General features: G+C 31.4%; 1 protein-coding gene across 1 annotated transcript; it reads right to left on the bottom strand.

The window, feature by feature from the left end:
• Window positions 1–10,554: 10,554 nt before the first annotated feature.
• Window positions 10,555–11,483, bottom strand: LOC107148888 (olfactory receptor 6C3-like). Its single transcript, XM_015493619.1, is given in 2 exon segments — window positions 10,555–11,342; window positions 11,345–11,483. Coding segments are annotated over 2 exon segments (927 nt in total).
• Between the last annotated feature and the right edge of the window lie 335 nt (window positions 11,484–11,818).

The following is an 11,818-nucleotide window of genomic DNA, read 5'->3' as shown; positions in this document are numbered from 1 at the left end:
AAATGCTCACCATCTCTAGCAGTCAGAGAAATGCAAATCAAAACCACCCTAAGATACCATCTCACTCCAGTAAGATTGGCAGCCATTATGAAGTCAAACAACAATAAGTGCTGGCGAGGATGTGGGGAAAAGGGTACACTTGTACATTGCTGGTGGGACTGCAAATTGGTGCGGCCAATATGGAAAGCAGTATGGAGATTCCTGGGAAAGCTGGGAATGGAACCACCATTTGACCTAGCTATCACCCTTCTAGGTCTATTCCCTGAGGACCTTAAAAGAGCATACTATAGGGATACTGCCACATCAATGATCATAGCAGCACAATTCACAATAGCTAGACTCTGGAATCAACCTAGATGCCCTTCAATAGATGAATGGATAAAAAAATGTGGCATTTATCTATTTTGTATTTTATTTAAAGACAAGTCTACCTTAGTTAGTTAGCACTTCATTTTTGCTGAGGCTGGCTTTGAACTTGTGATCCTCCTGCTCCAGCTTCCTGAGGATTACATGCTGGGATTACAGGTGTGCAAGACCATGCCAGGCAATTATTGCTTTACCACTTAGTGAATGCCTTCATTTAAGAGCCACAGACTGAGCAAATCTCAGGTATTGAAACTTTTATTCAATGTGTGTATTCTGCTTTATCAGCACCACATTGACAAGACAGTTGTGACAGAGGAAAATAATCACATACAAAGTAATCAGTGACATTGGAAGAACAGTAATTCAGCTGGAGCAGAAGCATGAAGGGTGGGAAAATGGTCAGAAATCTCCCAGCCAGGTGCAGCATTTCTTGCTCATAATGGTTATGTAATGAAGGGGCTTGCAGATGGCAACATAATGGTCATAGGACATGGCAGTGAGAATGTAAAATTCAGTCATCCCCAAGAAGATAGAGCAAAAGAGTTGAGCTACACAGTTATTATAGGAAATGGTCTCATTCTGGGTGATAATAGCACCTAGAAACCTAGGGATACATGCACTTGTAAATGTGATTTATAAAAACGAGAAAGTGGGGTATTAGAGAAGAATAGAAGAATAGAGTTACCTTAGATTAGGTAGACAGAAGTGAAGGGAGAAGAGGAGAAGGTGTATGGAGATAGGTATATGGAAAGATAGTGGAAGGAAACAGACCTTACTACCTTATGTACTTATATGACTGCATGACCAATGTAATTCTACAACATGTACACTCAGAAAAATAAGAAATTATATCTCATCTATGTATGGTATATTAAAGTGTGTAAATGCATTATACTGTCATGTATAACTAATTAAAAAATTTAAAAAAGAAAGAGTAGTTCTGGAGGAAGAAATACATAGGCATCTGTAGGTTAGAGTGATGATAGTCAGATTTCCAAGACACTTAATATGTAAGTGATAAGTAAAAATAGGATCAAACAACCTGAAGTTTAGGATCATCAGAAAGGCTTCAGAGCACAAATTCTGTGATCACTGTGTGGTTCATCTCTCTCTCTCTTTCTCTTTGTTCCTGTCTCTTGGTCTCTCCTTTTTTCTCTTTTAAAGATATTGAGGGTAGAAAAGCATTTTAGAGAGAAAGAAATATATAATTTATTATGATTAATATAGTCCTTAATGATACCATTCCAAAATATCTTTCATAATATGTATCAATTTCATTTTGATTATCTTCTTTGCATTATATTTTAATTTACATTTGTAAATCCAGCTTGTTTGCTACTGGTTCTTTTATTTTAAATCCAGCAGCAGTATTTAGGAAATTTTTATATAGTAAGCCACATCATTGAGGGATGGCAAATAAAATCAATAATTCTTATCTGTGTCCAATCTATTACATGTTTGTTAAAACAATCACATAAAACAAACACTTTTCTTACTCCTGGTGAATGCATTAGATAATATTACAAACTAACAACAAAAATATATTATCTTGATCTCATCAAAAGGCAAAAATAAAAATCGGGAGACTAAAGTAATAACCCATTACTCCCTTTATGATATAAGAAATCAACTAATGATTTTGTTAAAAAATAAAATACATTTTGAAAATATTATTTTTTGATTTAATTATTAATTTTATTCTTAATATTAAAGATTTGGACTAATTATCAAGATAACATAAAAATATTATACACATATTATAAATATACATTTAATATAAGATAAATAATGTGACATTTCATGTAGTAACCAGGAAATATGTTCACTTGTTGATTTATCTTATAATAAATAGTTAACGTTTGATATCTTTGATGATTTGTTTGAAATATATGTACACGTGTGTGTGCATATGTGTGCACACACATATTTAGGCAAAATCAGTATAAAGTCATAATCAGTATAAAGGCATAATCAGTATAAAGACATTTTTCATTTTTCAGCTTTAAGCAACATGTATTTGTTTTTCAATTTGCTTTAAAGCATAAATTCCAAATAACTACTTGCCTTAGACCTTAGTAGCTCTGTCACTTGGATTATAGCACATTATATTTTCCATTTGAACATCATCCTTCCTTATCTGTTAAGTTTTATGGAAAAAATTTCTTCCTTAGATATTTTGTCCCACATGGGTCACTCATTCACTGGGTCCACTTATCTACCAGGACATCTAGAAATATAAAGGAAAACCTCTCCCATTCACCTTAACCTATTCAGTTAGTCCCCTGCTCTTCAAATACTGTCCTGAATATGCTATTCTGTGGATTTGGTCTGCTAAGTCCTGACAGCTGCCTTTTTAATATTTTAGATAGTCAAATTTCTGCTTTGAAGGGCAGGATGTAAAATAATTGTTTTTCTGCCAGACACTATAAAAATTCACATTAATCAAATTTGATTTTATATTTTCTTTATTTTAGGATAACTGAAGGAAAATATTTTAGGAAACAAAGATGTAATGCCACAACCTTCAGAAAATATGACAATACACACTATGTCCCCTTCACTAATTTGATCTAGAAGTTTAATAAAGTAATATTTAAAGAAAACAGAAAAAGATATGACATCATTGGGTATTATTAGTATAGATTCTTAAATCAGAATCCTGCTTCCAACTGGCTGTACTTCATATCTCGAATATATCAAGTCTACTTGGATTGTTTTCCAAAGATTTGATCTCCTGGGAACAAGACAAAGGTCAGGCCACATGTCTGCTATCTTTTAGATCCTGAGGGATTTCCAGTACCCATTCTCCAATTTCTCAGTAGCTTCTTAACACTTCTTTATTGTGGATCTCCCTTGAGAATGGTTACATTCCTTTTTGTATTCCACAGAGAATCTACAATACCATCTTCTACAAACTATTATTTCTATTAATTGCATCTATATGATATTTTATTATTGTGTAATATTTCACAAGCAATAAAAATAGCTATGAAATGGACTTTGTTACAAAACCTTAAACCTTTAACCAAAATTGTATTTAATTATATTTTTAAAATATAAAATTTTTTTATATATGCCTTTTTGATTGTTAATACTTTGCCTTTGTTAGAGGTTGGTCACTTGTAAATTAAGGATTATTTTATAATAGTAAGTTAAAGAATAACTTTTATAATACACATTTTTCTTATAATTTCAAAAATGTTATTACATACTTAATTTTATCCTCATTACAAACTACAATATTTAATTGTCATATCAACTTCTCTCATCTTACTATTCATCTTGTTTTTACCTTTACTTATCATCATTTTAATAAGAAATAATGAGAAAATGATAAAAGTTTGTTATATGAAATTCTGGTTAGTGGATTATACCCATTTATTTTCTTTCATGTTTTTCATCCTTTTCAAATATTTTTACAATAAAAATATAAAATCATATGTTAGACAATTTTTCATCGCTGTGACTCAAATTCCTGACAAGACCAACTTAAAGGAGGAACATTGATTTTAGGTTTATAGTTTCAGAGGTTCAGTTCATGATCAGTGAACTCCATTTCTCTGGGCCCAGTGAGGCAGAATATCCTGCTGAAAGGGTAATGGTGGAGTAGAATTTCTTATCTCATGTGGGCCAGGAAGGAGAAGAAAGTGAGAGAGGAAGAAGAAGCAAGAAAGAAGAAAGAAGAAGAAGAAGAAGAAGAAGAAGAAGAAGAAGAAGAAGAAGAAGGGGAGGAGGAGGAGGAGGAGCTGAGGGAAAAGATAAGTCCTCAAGGTCATGTTCCCAGTGACCTACTTCCTCTATTCCAATCCTACCTGCCTATAGGGACTGCTCAGTATTATATTAAATTTTTAATCCATCAAATATATTAATACACTAATGAAGTTCCAGTTATCATCATCTAATCATTTAAACTCTGAACAATCCTTCATCTGTGTTACATGAATTTACTGGGGGAACTTTCATATCAAAATCATAACATTAGAAAATGGACATATATTTGATATATAAGTATATAAACTATTAATACATATTATATAATAAAAATGATTCAATCTAAATAAATTTTCCAATGTAAATATTAAGATTTAGAGGTTTAATTCAGGTTAAGGGTTAGGTTAACCTTAACATTTCCATCTGTATGGCAATCTTCTCTCCCAATGACATCTTCTCTTAACTACTCTAATAATTGCTGGATAAGTTTACAACATACATGAGTTTGTGTCCTAATTTCATATCACAAACTTTCTCTAGAGATTGCGAAGAAAAATTTGTGTAGACTTTTGGACTGGAAAATCATCCAAACCTGCCTGAAAGAAATTATGCATTTAGCACTTTATTGGAAAAACCTCTCAATAGATATCTGAGGGGCAGTAGCCAGAATATAAGCTCATTTAAAAAATATTTGCAACTTGTTACAAGAATAAAAGCCTTATATAGAAGACTCCATCAGAATTATACTTTTGATTGATAACCATGTAAGACAGTTTTGTTTTCCCCAGGGAAACAGAATATGCAACTGTGTTAAACAGTGTATTTTCCTATTAGAATTAATAAAAAATCAAATCTAGATTTAAAAGGTCCTTTTTATGGACATATCAATGATGGTACTGATTTATGTCTGACTTCATTATCAATATCATATAAGGGAATAATGTCTAAAATACATATGAAACTTGTACAACTACATAGAAAAGAAAAAAAAATTACCCAATTTAAAATGGGCAAGATTTTGAAAAGATGTTTCTCCAATAGGGCATACAAGGGACAAACAAGTATATGGAAAGAGCCTCAATGTTAATGATCATTAGGGAAAATTAAATCAAAACTACAATAAGATATCATGTCACTTCTGTTAGGAGAGTTATTATCCAAGAGACAAAATATAGCAACTATTGGAGAAGATGTTGAGAATTTGGAACTCTTGTGCATGGTTAATAAGAATATAAAATGGTGCAGCCACCACAGAAAATGACACTGAGGATCCTTTAAAAAAAAACAACTGAGATACAGAAATTGTAAACACACACACACACACACACATTTTTTAAAAAAACTAATCTTGCCCTAATGTACAATCGGAATGAACCTGAAGGACAATATACATAGTTACATAAGCCAGTCATGGGAGGACAAACAATGAACAATTTTACCTATATGAAGTATCTAAAGTAGACTCATAGAAGCAGGGAATAGAATGATACTTGCTACAGGATTGGCAGAAGAGGAAAAGGATGTTACTTTTCAAGGGGTATACAGAATTTCCCTTATGCAAAATAAATAAATTCTAGAGATCTTCTGAACAATATTGCATCTCTATTTAACCAATGTAGTTAGATCTCATGTCAGTTGTTCTTACTCCAATAACAAATTTTATCTGAAAGTGTTCAAAAGTATATCAGTTGAATCTAGAGAGAATTATAATAATTGCTGATGGTCAACAACATAGATGATTATTCTATATTCTCTACAGATTTGCTTTCATCCTCATAACAAGTTATTTATGCTTCATTTATTTGATAATATTACTTATTTATTGGTGGGGAAATATGTACTTTGAGGTTATAGACATCTAAGATTTTTCAACTATTCACTTCTTAACAAACATACAAATTGCAATTCATTTGCACTCTTACCTTAACAGTGTTTATTTTTATTAAAATCAAGAGCTTTTCATAACACCTTGAAATAAAAAACTACTTTCCCATCAAATAGACAAGATTTGGTGACAGTCTCAATTTTAAAGTTCTTATAATAACTTACTGATATTGGAGACTCATATTTTTAAAAATGCATTTACATTATTACTATTTCATAGTGAAATTGTATTAATGTACTGTATTTATCTTTGTTTCCAACTTTATTGAATACATATTTTTCTTCCTAATCTTTGTTAACTTTTAACATTTTTAGTGAATATTAATAATAACATGACTCATTATTTTTTCCTCTGCTGATTAAAGTGCTGAAGAAATGTAGGAGAACCTGTGAAGGATGATATATTTAAATAGAGGAAGGTTTTATGAGCACATTACACACACACAAAAAAAATGAACATTTGTATAGAAAGTTTCCAAAGACCAAAGAAACAGACTTAAAAAGATCTCCTAACAATAGGAGATCTAATACCAATAAAATTTATAAAAATTCAATGGATTGTTTAAATTTGCTAACATAAAATGAGCATGATAAATTAGAATATTCATATTCCTGTGAAGAATAATTAAATATTGAATAAGGTAGATATTATTGCTTGAGCCTTAAACTATTCTAAAGATATGTCTATGTGTAGGATGATGGGTATCTGCAGAGATCTAACTCATGATTTTACTTTCTTATTTGTGCATGCAGACCCATGTTTTCTCCTGGAAAAATAGGTCTTAGGTTATTAAGTTCTCATTTTATTTTATACATTGCATCAATATTATTTCTTATTTTCGTTCTAACGAATCTGAGACAAATTCCTTGAGTCATTTAAAATGAAATTTAATAGTGATATTTATAATTTGTTAAATAAAATTTGCACTTTCCAAATCTCTACCACCAAATGAATATTGAAATATTGATGATCATTTCACATATACCAACCGCTCATGTCTATTAAGAGTTTGTACTTTCATTCCATTAACTTGTGGTCTATAATTTCAACAAGAAAGGAAGAGGAAATGAATTAATTAAGAGGTAATGAATATTAACAATGACCATATAAACAAAGAAGATAAGATGTTGGCAATATATTTGATGTCCAATGTGAAAAAGAAACACTATACTGAAAGATAAATTAGGTTTGAAGGATCAAAGGATGTTTCTTATAGACTGAGATAAGAGATTTTGTTCCATTTGACTTCTGATCCCCCTACCCCTTTCTCTCTGGGTTATTTGTAATTTTTTAAAAAATTTTGCACCGGTTGAAATCTTACTTGGTAATGCAAAAACTTTGAGAATCTAATTTTTCAACATTTTCTTTGCTCAATTCTCTCTTCTTCAATTAAACCCCAATGGAAATCATCAGAAAAAAATTTCACAGAGCATCTGCCCATATCACACTCTTTCTTTCTACTTTATAAATTTCAGGATCTGTTCAGAGTCTAGGTTAGCACATTAGAGAACAGGCTAATTATTGAATTCAACATGTGGACAATCTCTAGCTCAGCTCTGTAACCACACTAAAATGCATTTTTACACTTTTCAGGCATTCCAGGCTCTAGACCATGACATGGGGTGTGGTTCCTGAGAACATCTGTCAGCATGAATAAAGCAAAGACTCTTCAGGAGAACTGACTGAATGGTTAAAACACTTGTTTTATGAGAATATGTTTTTACTGTTTCTTATAATTATTTTAGAAGACTTTTCCCTAAAAGTAATAATAAGAATAATTTATATTTATTAATTTTAGTAATAATGGGCAGATTCAACGCTCTGTAATCATACTAGCTTATATAGAAGCAAATCAAGGTAAAAGAGAGATCATTGAATCATATCTGTTGATCATTTCATATATACTAACACTCATGTCTACTAAAGGTTTATACTTTTATTCCATTAACTATTGATCTATATTTAAACAACAAAGAAAGAGGAAGTGACTTAATAAAAAATTATCATCTCAAAACATGATTAATTTATTATTTATTACATTATGGATGGGCTTACCTGTTTGATGTAGATTAAAGACATAAATGTGTCATGCAATGGATTGGTGACTTTGGATAAGTTAATTGACTTTCAGTCTCTGCTTTAAATGCAGTTAGAATTTCAAGAGTGTTTTTGAGAATTAAATATAATCATGTAAAAAAATGTACTCCATAAATCATGTGACTCTTAGGTTTTAAGAATAGTTGTGTTAATTATTTTTCTTTTGAGTAGAAATAATTTTTCAACTCAGGGAAGGGAACTATTTGTAATTGTGGTTTACTAAACACAAGTTTATTTCAGTGACTGATAACTTTTATTTTATCTCAGTATTTATAACACAAGTGTGAAATTGTTCTTCCTATTCCTAAAAAAGCATTAAGACTCAGATATTGTATAATTTTCATTAATCCATACAGCTAGCAAATGTGGAATACACTCTCAGACTATGTATAACTAAAGTCTGTTCCCCTAAGCACAGTACTACAAGTCAGTATTCAATTAAATTACAGAGATATGGAAACTAATTTCCTGCTTTTAATAACTAGAAAATGAATAGACTAAATAAAGCAAAACATACTAATAATTTTCTATGACCTTTTATATATATCAAGTTTCAAAATATGCCCAAGTATGTTCTATTTAACCTTGATTAAAAGTTGAGCTGTTAAGTATTGAATCAATGTTGAGATTTGAGAGTCTTCCTCTGCCCTCTCTATGTCCAACTTACCTCTAGCTTTCATAATATCCAGAGTGACTGGAATAATAAAAAAATTAGACAATGCCTTTGTTGTAATCCAGGAAAACCAGTGTTTCTAAAAATACTCCCTATCTCTTCCACTGAAGTAGTATGCTTGTTTTAAATTGGTGTAGGTTTTGTATCACTTAAAATAAATGTCAACATTTTTGCCTTAATGGCAAAAATGGAAAACCATTTTATCCAGAGCAGATATATTTCTTTGACTATAAATTGTGAGGAAGAAGCAAAAATATAACACAGAAACAGTATCAGAAGTGTTTTAAAATGCTTTGTCATGGTTTCTACATAAATTTTATGTATATTTTTATCCATTTTCTCTGTCATTGGCTCAAGGGACCAATTCAGTGAATGAAAATTGACAGAAGAGAAACATAAATAAAACTCAATGGAATATAAACATATTACACATTACTATTTAGGTTCTAAAAGGAAGCTTCGGAGACAGTGTCTGATAATACAGAGAAAAAAAATGACAAAAAATAAACAAAAACACTAAATGTAAAGATTTTTTTCCTTTAATGTCATTTTCTGAGATGAAGATAGCAACCAAATACAGAATCAAAATTCCTAATATGGAACTCTACCCAATGTTCCATGACAATTTTCAAACTGGGAATCTAATACATTATACTAAAGGCCTCCATTATTTCCATTGTTAGTCTGCCTTCCTATAATAATTTTTACTACCATAATATTGTTCACACTATGAACATTTTTTCATGCTCATTCTTTTGATTAACAGCACTTAAGTTGAAGAGTTTCTTGTTTTGATGGATTAATGTTGTGATTTATCTGTCAAATAAAATATCTGGAGTTAGTGTCATCCTAGATAAAACTATTATTATATAATCATGCCCACATGAGGGATAGTGATGGAGAAGAGCCAAAACTTTGTTCAGATCCTTATTAAAAACAATACAAAATGTAAAAATAGAGCAAAGACTAGTGTTTTAGCTTGTTTGCATTTTATTTCAGGCTCTTATATTGGCTACTACTGCACAAGGATCTTAGTCAAGTTACTCAACTTTTCTAAGCATTAGTTTATTCATAGTATAAAAAAAAATGTCTATTTTCCAATATAGCTTTGGTGAGTACAAAGATAAGGCACAGGCCATAACTACTAGTCCCAAAAGGCATAGAATAGTTATTTTTTAATGAAATTTCAATCAGATTTGCAGGTGGCATATAAGCAATTATGGTTACATAATATTCAACTTTATATATACATTTCAATGGACAAATATATGAATAAACAAGGAGAACATACAAAACTACATAGAACATGTACTTAAGCCAAACCAAGGAAATAAAAAAAAATCAATTACATCTAAATGGAAGAAATATCCAAATCCTTTGGAGACTAGGAAGAAATGGACAGACACTGCCAACAGCATGTAAAATAGTTTGTGACAGACACTAGTTCATTTAATAATTCATGTAATTTTAAAAAGAAAACTGTATGGTAGTAAAATAGAAGAGAAACTTTAAGTTTATTAAAATACCAGTGGAGTTAAAATATTTTCATTATTAAGAATAAAGAGCAAAGTGATTTAAGTTCTGTAGACACTGGTTTTCTAGTCAGGATTGTAAATCAATGATTACATGGGACCTAAAGATAGGTTTAAAGGGAGACACAACAGTGTCACTTGCATGTAAAAAAGAAAGCTGAAACTAAGGATCTCAGCACTGCAGGTTGCTGTGGTTTGGATATAGAAGATAAGGAAGAAGTAAAATTTTATTTCCCTGGTTGAATCTTCACCATGGCACTCATTCAGCTGAATAAATATTTTCATTTGCTTCAGTAAAAGACTATCTTATGAACCAAGTGTTTGAAGCTTTGTTTAACTGGCTGGTTCCTCAAAGTGTAAATAAAAGGGTTCAACATGGGAGCAATAGTAGTGTTGAGGAGAGCTACTCCTTTGGTCAGTGATGCTCTTTCTTTTGCTGAAGGCTTGACATACATGAATATGCAGCTTCCATAAGAGATGGAGATGACAATCATGTGAGAGGAACAAGTGGAGAAAGCCTTTTTCCTCTGACTGCCAGATGGGATTCTCAGAATGGTGCTAATGATGCGTATGTAGGACAGAATCACCAACGCCAATGTGAAGAGAAGAGTAACAAAGGCAAAGTAAAAGCCACTTTGCTCTAAAAGCCATGTATCTGAGCACGAGAGTTCCAAGATGGGGAAGTAGTCACAAGAAAAATGATCAATGACATTGGAAGCACAGAAATCTAACCTGAGGATAAGCATGAGTAGTGGGAAAATGGTCAGAAATCCTGCCAGCCATGAACCAAAGACAAGAAGGGAGCAGACTTTCTTATTCATGATGGTGATGTAATGCAGTGGCTTGCAGATGGCGACATAGCGATCATAGGACATAGCAGTTAGAAGGAAAAATTCAGACACACCCATGGAGATGAAGAAATATAATTGAGCTAAACAGTTGTTATAGGAAATGGTCTTGACTTTAGTAATTATTGACCCCAAAAATCTGGGGATGGAAACACTGGTGAATGCAATTTCCAAGAAGGAGAAATTCCGGAGGAAGAAATACATAGGGGTCTTTAGATTTGGGTCCAGCAAGTGAGAATGATGATGGTTAGGTTTCCAGTGATGCTTAATAAATAAGTTATGAATAAAAAGATAAAAAGTATAACCTGAAGCTCCGGGTTGTCCGATATGCCCAGGAGTACAAACTCTTTAATCATTGTGTGGTTTCTCATTCTGAATTATTTTTCTTCCAACAAAGTCTATTGGTGAAAAACACAGCAAATATATAGAAAAGTTTGATATTAAAGTATTGAAAATTTAAATGTGAGATTGATATCTCTAATGATGTTTTTCTTGTAAGAATTTTTGCAATACCCACTCATTCCTATTAAAGCAGGAAACATACACACATCTTCAGCTGAAATCAAATATGGATCACAGATATGTTTTAAGTCCCCTCATCAGTAAATTTACATCAAAGCTTGAAGTATTTTCAAAATTTCTGTATGTGCGTACACCTTTGAATTACAGATTTCTACAATCATAATTATCTAATACTTTTGTAGTT

Source organism: Marmota marmota, unplaced genomic scaffold (genome assembly GCF_001458135.2).
Source record: "Marmota marmota marmota unplaced genomic scaffold, marMar, whole genome shotgun sequence".
In the NCBI taxonomy this organism is placed as follows: Eukaryota; Metazoa; Chordata; class Mammalia; order Rodentia; family Sciuridae; genus Marmota; species Marmota marmota.
Note: the sequence above shows the minus strand (reverse complement) of the source record. Positions and strands in the feature narration are given on the sequence as shown.